Raw genomic sequence first — 15,681 nt, 5'->3', positions numbered from 1 at the left:
TCTCATAATACTCTGAACCTCAACTTTCTTGATCATAAATAGGGAATACTAATGAAATTACTGTCACAAATCAGAGACTCAAAATACTCTTTGGAATCACAGTCACTTATGAAATGTACTGTATCAACTTTCACATGATATCATAAAGACCATACAGTTATAAATTACCTATCCCCAGAGCATAAAGAATGGAGAAATGGAACCAGCTCTGTACAGCACGGGCTAAGCTCAGGATAGCACAGGCAGACCTGGGTTCGAATCTGCACCTCCCAGCTCACCAACTGTGGAATCCTAGGAAAGTTACACCAATCTCTTTAGCCTCAGTCTCCTCATGTATAAAATGCAATTAATACCACCTAACTCACAGATAATGTAAGTAAAGGACTTTAAACAGAGGCTGGCTTATGGTAAGGACTCAATAAACAGTAACCTTTTCCACCAGTAGCTCATTTCCTAAACCCTCTTTTCCATACCCCTCTGCAACACCAGAGAAACACTTAGCAAAGCCTAAATTACCTCAATTACTAGAGAAACAAATAATGAAAAGACAAAAGAGGAAAGAAACGAATGAACTGCTGGCTGCTATTCCAGACAACTTATCATACTAATGGCATCTGATATTGGAAAACACAGGTACAATATCCTGAAGAACAAAACCACAGCATGTACAATCGTCCCAAAGAAGTGGCACAGAGCACAAGTGCGGCTTAGTTAGGCTATCCATTACCATTATCTGGTCCCCACAGTAGTCTCTCTACCAAACAGAAAGGGCTACAGGGAGACAACTGTGACACCACATGCAAGTCACTACTTCATGGTAAACCGAACCTTTATTTTTTCAGCTCAAAACCCATCTCTAACACAAAGATTTTACTGACTCCCCCTAGCAGACTCAACTGCTTGCCCCATTGAATTTTTTACACACTTCCATTATAACAATTATCTAGCACTATAGAGCTATTTGCATGTCCCTTCCCTACACTCTAAGTTGGTAAAGATCCTGTCTTACCTTTGAATTGCCAGTGCATAACACACAGTAGAACTCCATAATTACAAATTATAAGGATGGATTTCACCTTTTTCTTCACTAGTTAAGGCTGCTAAGAAACAGCTGGGTAGACTTTAGTATTACATAAACTAAGGTCTGCCAGACCAGACCTCCGGGTTTTTGTTTGTTTGTTTAGGGGAAGGGAGCTTGAAGGGATAACTGGCTGTTCCTACTTCTCAGAGTTATTTCCTCAAACACACAAAAGATACAACCAGTCCATATAGAATTTCCAGACCACAGATTATATTCTTTCTCAGTAAATAAAACAAGTAACAGAAGCTTCTGGGACAGATGCTAGTGGGTTACATATAAAGCTGACCTCTAGGCATGACACTCTAAGTCTATAATATACTCATAATAAGTATATGATACAACTAGAAGCCCTTAAGTTCTTAAAACATAAGGAAAGAAAAGCTAAGAAGCAAAAATCAAAAATGTCTTACAATCAAAACTTTAAGTTTTCTTCTCTGCTAATACTTTTGCTCTTTATCTCAATGAACCCTGATACATGTAACTGAAATTAGCCTCCCTCAAAGGAGAGCTCATGACTAACAAACCATATGTAATAACTTCAATACTAAATTTACTTTTTCCAGGGCGCTTTCAAATATATCTCACTGAACCACAGCCAACTGTAATCATAGAAACTTAAAGCTGGAAGGGGCCTTGGAGGTCATTTCCACAACCACCCCATGTCACCAACCGAGTGGTATCCAAACACCTCTAGTGGTTGGGAGGTATGGGTCTAAAATGCTTCTTTAAAAATCTCCCCCTGCTCTAACCACCTGTCGGTTACTCAGTCTCCTGCCACCTTAATGATCCCAATCAGGTAAACCAAATCCACCAAGTCATCCCACCACCAAGCAACAGTCTTGACTTCTCAAGTCCACTTCTACTCCCTTTTCTCTGAGCCTCTCCCCAGTCTTCCCCAGTCACCCACAAAAAACACAGCCAGGGCCTCTAAGATTCTGATCACTCAGAGATACCCTTGGTTCCATTCCTGACAATCAATCCCCTTCCTCTATATGGTCTATATGCTGTCCTGTGCAAGGCCACAAGCACCCCTTGTTCTGAATGTACCTTTGGCCTCCAGAATCATCTCCCTTTCCTTTCTCACCCTCTCTTTACTTCTCAGAGCTGTCCATTCATTCCTTTCAAACTCAATGTCTCTTTCCTCCTAGTGATTCAAGGACCACTGGTAATTGAATACATCCGTTGTTAAATGCCTATTAAACAGGTAAAGGGGACCTACATCCTCAAGGAACTCACTCTCAAAGAACTCATACGTTTAGAAGGAGCCAGAAATAGAGAATCATTTACCCCATAAGACTCAGTTCCTTTGGGAACCCTTCCCTAGCCCAAACTAAACTGGTCCCCTTTTCAGTGCCATCATTATACCTCTGATGCAGTGACTAGTCTTCCTTGTGTGTCTCCCACCACTAGGCTGTGGGCTCTTCAATGGGAGGGCCCCTATGTCCCTAGCACTTAGCCCAGGACTCAGCACAAAGATGATATGTAATATTTGTTAAATGAGTGAATGGATGAATTCCGGTATATAATCATTCATTCATCCATTCAGTGCCCAAAACTTTACTGAGTACACATTATGTACAAAGTCCTAGAGTGTAAGTATAAATAAAACAGTTCTTACATAAAAATAACGCTATAATACTAGTAGATTAGCACTCTTCCCCGGTCCGCGTCCCCAACCCCCACCCCAAACCTAGCCTCCCCTCTCCCACAGCGAAAGCCCGGCCTTTCCTTACAGAAGTCCACGCCCCTCCAACTCAAGCTACCTCTCAGCCCTTCGGTCCTACCCTAGGACCCCCAGCTAATAATCTCAAATCTTAATGCCCCCATCCTCTCTGGCTTCTCTCCCTATCTTCCATCTCCACCCTTGAGGTTACTGCAAGTCTTCTACCCCCATGTCCACCTCCGAGTCCCCGAGTCCAGGGTACCTCTGATTTCCCTCTCCGCGCACCCGCCCCCCAGTTCGCTCCTTCCCTCAGGGTCCCGCCTCCCCTAGGACCCTACTCCTGATACCTCTCCTCCCCTCCCTTCAGTTTCAGGCTGAGCCTCTTCCCTCCTTTGCTCTGAACTCTTCTTACCTCATCTAGCTCCCGTTCCCCGCCAGCACCTCCTCCAACCTCCACCTCCACCACTGCCGCCATCTTCACAACTCTCCCCCTCCCCCGTCCCCGCGCGAGCCAGCTGCTTCCGCCGCTCAAGTGCTCCAAACCAATCGGCGGCTCGAGCTCCAGCAGGGGGGCGGGGCATCAAACAGGCGGAGCTCCGAGAGGGACTAAGAGACCATCTACCTGCTACTCCTTAAAGGTCAGGGAGGGCCGGTTTCCATGCACTTCCAAGCTTCGGTGGAGGAGGGTTCTTGGAGAATGAGAAATTGGACTTGTATTATTTTTAGTGAAAATATTTCACCAATTTTCCCCTTTGGACAGCCAAAGAGAAGAGTCTCTAAACCGTCAACTTTCGCGACGCTCCCTCACTCTGAGCTGCAAGGAGTGAAGCGTGGAGGCTGAGGACTACATTCCCCAGAATGCATTGACTCTGACCCGGAAGTTTAAGTTCCGCGCTCTGGACAGATTTGTAGTGAGTGTAAATTTGCATAAAATATATATTTAAAAATAGACATAAAACATACATAGATACACACGAATGTATTTTGCTGATTATAGCACATGTCTTCTTGCCTCGATGGGAGTCATCTTTCAGAAACAGTGGCTTCTTGAGGCCACAGAACAAATTCCCGGACTTGGGGAAGCGTAAAGAGTCGTGCTCCGGGTCAGAAGGCGGAGGTCAGAGGGCAGAATTGGCGGGAGAATGGGTTTGTGGTCCACGATCTGAGGCAGCGGTGGCTCTTCGAGGTCCGTTGTCCCGGGTGAGGGGCTTTGGGGGGTTGTTGATGGGGAGGGGAGTTGCCGAGAATGGGTGGCGGTCAAGGAATGCACAGAACAGAGCGTTCCGGGGCGCGGGGGAAGTGGCTGCGCCGCTTAGCCTCCTGAAGCTGAGAGAAGAGCCTTGCGGGACCTCCGCGGCCCCCAAACTGCTTCTTGCGCTCTCACGCCTTAGGGTTGCTTTACAATCTCGGTACTCTTTCCTACCCCACATCGTGCGTCCTCAGCTCCTATCTTTACCCCCCACCCATACACCTTATTCTCTGTGCCGCACCCCAACTTAAAGCTTCCTAACTCATTTCCAATCCCTCGTTATCTGTACATCCGGACCCAACACCTTACAAACCTATGGCCCCTGCGCACTTACCCCCTGGGCGTCCCAGCTGGATCTGTGGGGTGAATAGTGCTAGGATGACCAGTGGACTCACAATAGAGTACATGTCAACTTTATTTTAGGACCAACAGGAAGTTACAGGGTAATATTTACACCATCTGCAGGCATCTTATTTACTTAAAATGGGAATTATTTTTATTATGCAAAAGAATGCAGAGAATATTATAAATACCTTATAACCCAACCACCCCACATTGACTGTTGACATCATGATCTATTTGTGTCCTCATTTTTTTAAAAAGATAAAATAATACGGATAAAGGTTGAACTTATTTGTGTCTTCTTCTCTCAGACCCATTACTCTTAAATCTTTCCCAGACACAACTATTATCACAATTAACTGGGTATTCTCCCAGTCCATTGAGAAAAATTCTGGGTATTCACAATGTAATTGTATTATTTCATTTTGTTTTTTGATGAAAATAAGTGCTATTTTCTATATCATTCTGTAACTTTTTCACTATATTTTTTGACGACTGTCCATGTTTATGTATATTTACATCTAATTCATTTCTTTTAACTCTTAGGTAGTGTTCCATTATATAATATATATAGTATTTTACTATTCCATTTATCCATTCTTCAACTAATGGACATTAGAATTTTATGTTTTTTGCTATTAGAAATACTGTATGTGTCTGTACACATATGAGCCCCTCTAGAGCTGGACTGTTCAAATAAGTTAACTACAAGCCACACATATGTGGCTATTCTTGAAATGTAGCTAGTCAGAATTAAGATGGGCTGGAAGTGTTTATGAGAGGGCCAATCCTTTACATTGTAGACTTTTTAATTTTTTAATTTTTTCCGGTCTTAGAGGAAAAGTATACGCAATTTCCTTATTACCAGGAAGTATGAGGATTTTTGGTCATTTAGGTCTTATGTGAATTGTATTTCTATCTTTTTTTTTTTTTCAAAGATTTTATTTATTTATTCATGAGAGACACACAGAGAGAGAGGCAGAGGCAGAGGGAGAAGCAGGCTCCCCAAGGAGCAGGTAGCCTGATGCGGGACTTGATCCCAGGACCCCGGGATCATGACCTGAGCCGAAGGCAGATGCCTAACCATCTGAGCCACCCAGGCGCCCGAATTGTATTTCTATCTTATTTCCAGTTTTCTATTGGACTGTTTGCCCTTTTTTTTTTACCAATTTGTAATACTTAAAAATATATATTCTGAATACTATCCAAGTTTTTATGTGTTGCAGATACCTTCTTCCAGTCAGCCATTTTTATTTTAACTTTGTTTTTGTTACCTTAAAGTATTTTTCATGTTTCCATCTTTGATCCATTTGAGTATAATTTTTTAAATATGTTATGAGATAGGGATCTACTTTTATTTTTCTTCACAAGTGGGCCAATTTTTTGAACACCACGTATTCCTTTATCTTTTTTTGACAGACTCATGCTTCTGTTCTATCTTAAAATCAAAAGATGGTAAATTCCCACTTATTTGAGTCTGTTTCTGGAATCTGGTTGATCTGTCTTTTTAGAATTGTTATAGCAATTTGTGGCCCTTTATTGGTTGATGAGTTTGTCATGTTTGCCAGAAACTTCTGCAGAAATTCTGATTGGAATTATATTGACTTAATAAACTACTCTTTTCAATGGCTCTTTATGCCTGCTGTGTTTCAGCACCTCCCATAGGTAGTGCCAAAAGTGGGAGATGATGAGCATAACAAAAATTCACATCCTCAAAGTGCTCACTACTTATTGGGGAGACAGAGTAAACATGCCATTGCCAAAAAAAAAGAACAACAGTATATACAAGCGCAAGGAGGTTGGAAACTTAATCTTGGAGAACTGCAAGCAATTTGATAGACTATGATCTTCATGAAGATGATTGTATATATCTTATTCATCGTTGTGTATCCAGTACCAGTACGGGGCCTGGTACCTACTAGACACCCCCAAAATATTAACTAAATAAAATATCCAAGATTGACAGCTTCAGGGTCTCCAAGCCTAGAGTATAGTTTGGGGCTGGCCAAGTCAGTCATCTGTATGTTAGTGATGAGAAATGGTGGAGTTTTCACATCAGATCACAAATGGAATACTGGGAGTTTCTCCAAAACGGAGACCATATCATTTATTTTTATATATCCAATATATCTCTGTATGCAGAGAGTAGGAAAAATTGCTGAAGTTCAGTGAGTTCCTATTGTGGGAATAATCAACTCTAATTAATCTGAAGGCCTGGAGAGGTGACTCAGGATTCATCTTGCATTCTTCTCTCCTTGAAGCCATGGCACCACGTTGAATGTGACCTGTGAGGAGTGCTTGACCTTTGGATGACCTTTACTAACAGTTACCACTGTCACAGCAGTCTGCCCCACTATGAGCACTCTGTGACTGCTAGCCCATTGGAGCTCAATTTTTATGGTCATTCATTCAGCAGACATTTGCTCATCTGTTTCTCCCTCTTACATTGAGGATACAGAATTGAATTAGACATGAAGCCTGTCTTCCAAGAGCCTACAGTTGGTCAAGGAACATAAGACATATACCCAGATAATTGTAACACAGAATCAAGAGGATGGAGCTATCACTTGAGCTGGTTGAGGTGGAAGTGATATTTTGAGCATCAAAGATGCATTCGATTTGACAAGTGCAAAAGGGAAAGAGCATTCCAACCAGAGGTGATGGCATGAAGAAAGGCTTGGAGATGGGGGGAGGGGGGAATTGGGGGTTGAGGGAGCAGGGAAAGAAGCAAGAAGACCAAACATTATGGCCAAGAATTTTTCAGGGGTCATGGACTCATTATCAGGGGCCAGATGGGTAACGAACATGGGTAAAAAAGGGCAGGGTATAAATATTTGGAGAGAGATCCTACCTAAAGGCATTCAGACAACTTTAAAACACCTCTAGCCAAGGAATTGTTGAAGCTAGGTGATGGATGGGTAAGAGTCCATTATACCAGCATGTATGGTTTTCGCATATATTTAAAGTGTTCCAGGGCGCCTGGGTGGCTCAGTTGGTTAAGCGACTGCCTTCGGCTCAGGTCATGATCCTGGAGTCCCTGGATCGAGTCCCGCATCGGGCTCCCTGCTCGGCAGGGAGTCTGCTTCTCCCTCTGACCCTCCCCCCTCTCATGCTCTCTGTCTCTCATTCTCTCTCTTTCTCAAATAAATAAATAAAATCTTTAAAAAAAAATAAATAAATAAATAAAATAAAGTGTTCCATAAAAAGTTTGGCAAAAGACAAAGTACAAATATCCATAATGAACTTTAATATAAAATAAAAGTGAGAGGTAAAACACATCCTCTGATGAAAGGAATAGGAGCAGATGAAGCAGAAAATGTAGAGTTCTACATTGTAGATGCTTTGAGGGGCCAAGCTGCGTTAATATTTATCAAGTACCTACCATGTAAAAAGGGATTTGAATACATCAAGCCATTGAAGATTCCTAATAGGGGAGTAACAATGAAAAACAAGTTTAAGAAGATTGATTTTAAAGGGAAAACAAAAATTGTTAGACCTGTGTATATAGTTGAACATTTGTTGCATCTTTGCTATGTGCTAGGTTCTAAGGGTATAAAGGTGAATGATTTAAGGCATAATTCATGCCCTTGGGAGCTTACCTACATAAAAACAAAACATTACCATGCTAACATATTTTGTACTTGCCGCTCTGTTGCCCTGTGGTTGCATTCCAGTCACTTCACATTTATTGGAATCTCACCCCCTGGTCCGGATCTGTTCCCTGCCCACTGCCCCCACAAGCCCATCATGGGCACCAGAAACAGTCTGACTGCTGCCAAAATTACCAGAGAACCAGCCATGGCTAGTTTGTTTCTCTTTTGTTTTCTTCTTCAGGAGTAACATGAGGGTTCTTTCTCTTCTGGAACTGACGAGACCAAAACATAGATAGTGCCAAAAGTGGTGATAGAAGAAATCCTGGGAGAAAGTATTTTTGCCTTGTACTTGGGACAACTGCTGGGCCCACCATGGCTCCTGTAAAGATTAGCCACGTGGTATCATTTTCCTCTCAGGTACGTTAATTAGCAGGCATGATTTTTTTCTTGGTGACTGAGAGGAGTGACAAAAATAGGAGACTTGGCTGCACTTTCAGGAAACTCCCAGTTTAATAGAAGAGACATATCCCTTTGGGGATCCAAAGTCAAAGGAGGACACACAGCTCTTGCCCTCAGGTTATTCCCAGAGCAATGCAGGATGCATAAAAGTAGTATTCCCAGGAATTAAAGGTAAAGAATTCCAGGATTCCATCCTTAGTTTGAAGGGAACTATCAAAACCATAGGCCCAAAGTCTGTACCAGGGTCCCTAGAAGGGCAATTTAGTTACTCTGTCATTGAGGGCAGACCAGGACGCTCAAGGTCATCCCTGACGTGTGAGAATATCACCTCCACCATCAAAGGTGATCTCAGGGATGCCTGGGTGGCTCAGTCGGTTAAGCATCTGCCATCAGCTCAGGTCACGATCCCAGGGTCCTGGGATCGAGTCCCGTATCAGGCTCCCTACTCACCAGGGAGCCTGCTTCTCCCTCTGCCTGCTACTCCCCCTGCTTGTGCGTGCATGCTCTCTCTTTCTCTTTTGCTCTCTCTCTCTCTCTTCCCTCTCATAAATAAATAAATAAATAAATAAATAAATAAATAAATAAAATCTTTAAAAAAAATAAAGTGATTCAGCCTCCTCCCTAAAAGTTCACTTTTCAGGAAATCCCAATTATCCCAATTAGGTCTAGATGTCGGGCCCTGGGCCCAGGATTGATCTGGTGTGGTGATTCTTAGGAACTTCCTCTCCTGTCATTTCTATCCATTTATCCTTTCTTTCCACTCCTCCCCTTCTGTTTCCCTAGTCTTTCTCAAAGAGTACCTTGGCATTTTGGGTGGGATAAGTCTGCATTTATAGCAGGGTCATTTGCCTGATGGGATATTTAGTATCCATGGACTCCAGACCCTAATGACAGTGATGCTTCCTGGTCATTATGACAGTCAAAGACATCCCCACTCATTTCGGGAAGACCCTTAAGAGAGTCTTTAGGAACTACTATATCAACTCCTAAGTGAAATAAAAATTACACATATCCTTCTTACCTACATAGTCAGCCTAAATGGTTTTCTTCATATACTGAGCCCTATAGAGATCATTACTTATCACCTAATAATGAGGTTTTCAAACGGTACTCTGTGGGCACCCACTTCTGGAAATTGAAGGCAGGGGGTCATATATGTCTCTAGGCCCCCAACTTGTTTTTTAACCAGAGCTCTGTTTTTATTTGTTGAAAATACACACACACACACACACACACAAACATGTTAGTATAAGATTTCAGTTAAGAGGATGGATTTTATTGCTAAAACAAAATTGAAAACCAGGAACATAGCCTCCCTCCCCTTTACTTATAGATGAAGAAATTTAGATCCAGAGAAAGTAGTTTGCTCAGGGCCTTTCCACAAAAAAAAAAAAAAAAAAAAAATCTAACTTTGGGTTTGAACTGAGAATGTCTCTTGGTACCGCTATTGTTGCCTTTGAACAAATCACTTTATTTCTAACCATCAGTTGTAAACTTAGAATAAAAATCCTTGCCTTTCTTTTCTCATAGGGTTACTTTGAAGGTAAATAGATGTCTGTGAAAACACCTTATAAATGAAAGGAAATAGTCTAGTGTGGTGGTTAAGAGCTTGGAATTCAGAGACCTAGGTGTTCTGACTTTGGTCGGTTATTTAGCTTTTGTAGCCTTGAATCTAGGCTTCAGTTTATTGATCAGTTAACAAATTAAAAAGCAATAATGTTAGGTAAACTAAAGAGTAAACTAAAGTGTTAAGAGGATGGAATGAGGTAGTTTGGTAAATGAAGGAGAGGTAAACGGTCTGTAGATCCCCTGGCACATGATAACTCCCATCTAGTGCTCTTTCTATCATGTTAAAATGCCTGGAAAGGTTTGGGAATGTAGGGAGCCCTCCTTCATGGGCATCCTCTTTAGCTTTCGACTCAGTGAGGGTCCTGATGTTCTCCTTCTCTCTCTGACTTAGGATCCTAAGTATCCTGTGGAGAACTTGCTGAACCCAGACAGTCAGAGGGGACCTTGGCTCAGCTGCCCTCAGGACAAGAGTGGGCAACTGAAAGTAGAACTCCAGCTGGAGAGGGCAGTGCCCATTGGCTACATTGACGTGGGTGAGTGAGTTCTCGGAGCTCCGGGAACCTCTGCGGGAGACACAGGAGTAACATTGCCTTCCAGATGCTCCACCAAAGTGTCTCAGTTCGGTCTAGTTGAGCACCTTTCATGGAGTAAACCCTTCCTGGTGTGAAGGTGAGGTGTGGCCCTTACCCTTGGGAGAGGTGTATGGTGTTGGCAGACTGAGGGTTCTGTTCACATAAAATGAAATGGGGATAGCATTCCCTGAATTAGGCAGTGTACCTGCCCTGCTTTGATCTGAGCAGTCTGGGTGAAGCCTTAGGACACTGACATAATTATAAATGCCAACAAATAGAACCTGTATATACCTCTAAATATCATTGTCAAGAGCATGTTGGGGGATGAGCTCTGCACACTAATCTGGGAAGGCTCCATAGGAATTTATGGGTTGAGAAGGTTGGCCTTAGAATTCTCTGGAGTAGAGAACTGACAAAGACCATTGGTCTCAGCTCTGTCAGGATGGAGAGATGTCAGGCTCCGTACCAGGGGTTAACAGAGACAGAGATTAGCACTGCCTGCCAGAGCCAGAGGACAGAGAAGCAGCAAGTCTACTGAGTCAGGGATGAACCTTCATCTTGTCATTCTGTGGACTAAGGTCTCATCCACTTCAGTTGCTGGCTCAGTGTGTTCCTTGACCTTTCCGGGCCTCCAACTAGCTCTAGAAGGGAAGAATGTCCTCTTCCCACCCAATTCCTTGTGCGCAGTTAGGGCAGCATCTTCCCATCACCCTTAAATTCTTCTCTCAACCTTTTGTCCCCAGGTAACTGTGGCTCTGCTTTCCTGCAGATTGATGTGGGCCGTTCTTCCTGGTCCCTGGACAGACCTTTTGTCACCCTGCTCCCTGCAACCATGCTAATGTCCCCAGCTGACTCAAAGCAAGGGAAAAATCACTCAGGCGTCCGCATGTTTAAAGATGGTAAGGAGGGATGCTTGGGTGGCTCAGTCGGTTAAGCATCTGCCTTCAGCTCAGGTCATAATCCCAGGGTCCTGGGATCGAGCCCCGGGTCGGGCTCCACATTCAGTCTGCTTCTCCCTCTCCCTCTGCTCCCCCTGCTCATGCTCGCTCACTCTCTCTCTCAAATAAATTAATAAAATCTTTAAAAGTAAAGATGGTAAGGGAGGCAAAAGCAGAAATGGGAGAGAGACTGAGCAAGAGAGATTATGAGAAAGAGATACAGTGATGCAGAGCTAGATAACCCACTATAGAGGGCCATGGAGCTGGACTGGTAGGTGGGCTTGTGGGAGGGGCCTATGCAGGGGCTCGGTTACATCTGTGGGACATGGGGTAGGTAGTGAGTGAACAGCTGTGAGGTATGTTTGTGTATGAGTTCTCTGTGGTGGGAATAGGTGATAGCCGGGAATATCTACGAGCTATGATTTATATTGACACATGACGTGATTTGGTGGAGGCTGATGTAGAACTCTTCTTTGTGAGTAGTGTTTTTATTTGTATAAATGGACTTTAGTGTGAGTACAGTAGTCCCCCCTCCCCCGCACCTCATCCATGGTTTCGCTCTCCACGGTTTCGGTTACCTACCATCAACCACAGCCCAGAAGCAGATGATGCTCCTTCTGACGTAGTGTCAGAAGGTCAAGTAGTAGCCTAACTGTCACAGTGCCTTCCTGCATCAGTCACCTCATGTCATCTCACCACGTAGGCATTTTATCATCTCACATCATCGCAAGAAAAAGGGAAGGTAGAGTACAGTAAGATATTTTGAGAGAGAGAGACCACATTCACATAACTTTTATTAAAGTACATTGTTATAATTGCTCTATTTTATTATTAGTCATTGTTGTTAATCTCTTCCTGTGCCTAATTTATAAATCCAACTTTATCATAGGTATGTATGTATAGGAAAAAAACAGTATACACAGGGTTTGGTTACTCTGTGGTTTCAGGCATCCACTGGAGGTCTTGGAACATGTGCCCCGCAGATAAGGATGGACCGTTGTATAAGTGTTAGTATAGAATAATGTTTATGTAAGTGATGGAAAGCTATATAATGGATATAATGAGGCAGTATCCAGTGTTTCCTGAGCTCCAGTCTATGCAGATCTCTGTGTTCACGAGGCACTGCAGAAGAAACATGAGACCTGAGTCCTGGTCTCTGGGGATTTACAGTCTAGTAAGGATTTGTCCCTGTTGACACAGAGGTGTTTGTAATATGAAGGAAGAGTGATATGGGAGGGTCACAGGAGGTGCAGGAGCTGAGGTCCTACCAGACAGTGCTGGGAATTAAAGGTGAGAAGGGTTTGCAGTACTGGTATGTCATACTGGCAGTGACTTGGAAGGCCATGGAGTGCTGTGGGGGAGGCTGGGCTCTCATGGTCCGGGAGGGGTAGATGCAGCTCAGCTAACTCACCGGGTAAGGGGTCAGCTCAGACCCCAACATTGCAGGTACCTCCTGTCAAAATGAGACATTGAGAAGGTCCCTGGAGAGGTGTAGAATGAGGACGTGGTCATGCTGGGCACAGCGTGGAACCCTGACAGAGGAGCGAACGTGGGAGGGCGAAGCACTGGGTCTGAGTGCACCTTGACTGGCCTGCTTGGGACTGCCAGACGCCGAGCACCGAGGCCTAAGGGGCCAGTCACTGATGACCTCCATTCTTCCTTTTGTTGGAGTTTACCCTATACAGTCCCGTCTTTTCTTTCCTCTCCTCGGTATTGACCTTCTCTTCCTTTCTGCCCTTCGTTTATGCATTTCCTTTCCCTTTCATTTTCTTTCTTTTTCCCTTGAGATGATTTCCTGGTGCCAGCCTCAGGTGAGTCATGGGATCGACTTCGCCTGACCTGCTCCCAACCCTTCACACGTCAGCAGTCTTTTGGCCTGGCCTTCCTCCGGGTGTGTTCCTCCCTGGACTCCTTAGATGACCCTGTGGGGGGTCCCTTGGCCCCCGAGAGCTCTAGGCTGAGCCAGGTATGTACAGTGGTGGAACAAGGACTTCATATTTTCCCACCTTTTTTTCAGTTTCTGGTTAGAAAGCTGGTGCTTGATTGAGGGATAGACACACACACACACTCAAATAAAAACATAAATGGGCCTGCTACACTTTCTTACAAGTAAGAGGGAACGCCTCTCCTCCCCTCTCACCCGTGGGAGGGTCAAGGGAGTGAGCCTTCAGTACAGTGTACCCAAAGCTATTGGACCACTTGTTCTTTAGCATGAATGAAGTCTCTTTTGGATTCAAACTTAATTTCATACTTTAGGTGTAGGTTCCTGTGGGCTATAGCTTTCATCAGACTTTTCCTTCTGGCACCTGCCAGACTCAGGGCTCACTTACTGTCTCTCTGTCATTGCTGTCACCTGACCCACCTGCCAGGAGAGCCAGTTAGAATCTTAGATACGTGCTCTGCGATTTCATCTGTTTTCCTGCTTTCTTTCCCTGGACAGCACACTCATACTGCTAAGAGAAGGTAGATAGGTATCTGGTCAGTTTACCTCCCCTCTTCTCAGCCAGTTTTCTAGTTATTTTTTCCTCCTAAGCCTATTCAGACTCCTGCTTTCTCGTCCCTGGTGTCTTCATTTAACTTTCCAGTACCCTCCATCATAATTCCCTCCAAACAAGTACAAAGACAGAATCACACAAAGCTAGAGTCATAGAATTCTAGAGGTGAAAAAATACTTGGAGTTCATCAAGCCCCATTCTGCACCTCTTCTACATCTCAGCTAGGGAAACTTCCATAGTCAAATTCACACAGTGAATCAGAGCAGAGGAGGGACTAGAAATCCGAGTCTCCTATCATCGTACCACAGCGCTTCCTATGCACACGATGCGTCTTTAGAAGCTCCAAACATCTGACCTAACCAAAAGTTCAGCCCCAGGAGTGAATGTCACAGGTGTCATTCCTGTCACGGTTACTGAGAAAAACAAGAGACTGGGCATTGGGAAGAGAAAAGGGAGGAGGAGGAGGAGATGCTTCTGTCATACAGCCTCAGGAGAGACCCAGAGAACTGAGACAAAGTAAAGCCTGGTCTGAGATTTCCTCCTTCACAGGAAAAGCTCAAAACCAGTGGAAGCAGTTTGGGTACTCTGCCGAATTCCGGCTCTGCAGTGGCCTGGGGCTCAGTGAGTGGCGCTACAGCCCTGTGGCCCCAGGCCTGGCTCCAGTAAAATGCAAGCTCTGCGAGATTAGGGACCTGTTTGTCTTGTTCCACACTGATTCCTGGCAGCTAGCACAGAGTGTAGAACAAAGTAGGCTTTTAGATAACTCACCGCTCAGGGGCAAGTTGTAGATAGGAACACCATAAAATTTACCATCCAAACTCAGAGACACTTGGAGCGCAAAAAAAAAAAAAGGGCTGTGAATTTTATCAAGACAACAGTATTGTCCCAGGCAAACCAGGAGGTGTGGTCTCCCTAATTATGGGCTAAATAAGGGCTTCTTAGAGCCTTTTCCGTGTCGGTCATCTCAGTTACTCTGCACCTTTAAGACCCTGGTGGGATGGAGGAGGGAGTCAGCAGCTCCAGAGCCATAATGTCAGAAGGGCGTTGAACATCAGCAGCAGAGTGAAACATACCCCACACACCTCAGTGAAACCACAGGGAAAGAGATCCTGAAACGTTTCTACAGGAGAGGGTTGGTACATGGAAACAGATTGCTAGCATTCAGTTTTGTAAGTTAAGATGTCTAAAATTCCATAGGCTTTTTTCCTCCTGTGTTGTAATAATGGTATATTGTGGTGATAGCAGAACATAAGGGCTTTTAGGCCTGTGAAATAGGGTATTTCGTGGCACTGGTTTTCCAGTTAGGAAACAGAAGCACAGAGCAGTTTAGTGAGATGCCCCAGGTCACGTGGCTAAGGAGGTCTTGGAGTGGATTTGAACTCAGGCCGCCTGACTCCACTTAACCTGTGCTCGGGAGCCCAGTTCCTAATCTCACTTAGAGTTTAAGTTAAATAAACCATCTCTCCACACCCATCCAGTTGTCCTTTCTAGAAGCATTCGATCTAAAATTTATGAGACAAGGTAAAGAAAAAATAAACACCCTGGAAAATTAAAATATTTCAAAATTACTGCTAGGTCCAAGATGAGACTGTGATGGCACTTATAAAATATTAAACAGTGAATGTGATTACTTAAATAAATAAAAACAAGCTGTGAATATGAATAAAAATACTACTTCTCATACTTGCAGAATGAGGTCAAGGTCATGCTTTACAAGAAA

At 43.9% G+C, this 15,681-nt stretch overlaps 2 protein-coding genes across 2 annotated transcripts in view; one reads left to right on the top strand and one right to left on the bottom strand.

The window, feature by feature from the left end:
• RNF121 (ring finger protein 121) overlaps positions 1-3,235 on the bottom strand; it is an 82,544-nt gene extending 79,309 nt beyond the window's left edge. The window contains exon 1 of the mRNA XM_032426972.1: positions 3,157-3,235. Coding sequence (XP_032282863.1) covers positions 3,157-3,219 — 63 coding nt within the window. The 5' untranslated portion in view covers positions 3,220-3,235. The remainder of the gene's footprint in view (positions 1-3,156) is intronic.
• Positions 3,236-3,712: 477 nt separating this feature from the next.
• Positions 3,713-15,681, top strand: part of LOC116646407 (short transient receptor potential channel 2) — a 39,578-nt gene continuing 27,609 nt past the window's right edge. Inside the window, 5 exon segments of the mRNA XM_032427118.1 lie at positions 3,713-3,930; positions 8,170-8,345; positions 10,348-10,489; positions 11,272-11,427; positions 13,254-13,432. Coding sequence (XP_032283009.1) covers positions 8,301-8,345; positions 10,348-10,489; positions 11,272-11,427; positions 13,254-13,432 — 522 coding nt within the window. The 5' untranslated portion in view covers positions 3,713-3,930; positions 8,170-8,300.

This window comes from Phoca vitulina, unplaced genomic scaffold (assembly GCF_004348235.1).
Source record: "Phoca vitulina isolate PV1807 unplaced genomic scaffold, GSC_HSeal_1.0 scaffold36, whole genome shotgun sequence".
Taxonomy (NCBI): Eukaryota; Metazoa; Chordata; class Mammalia; order Carnivora; family Phocidae; genus Phoca; species Phoca vitulina.
Note: the sequence above shows the minus strand (reverse complement) of the source record. Positions and strands in the feature narration are given on the sequence as shown.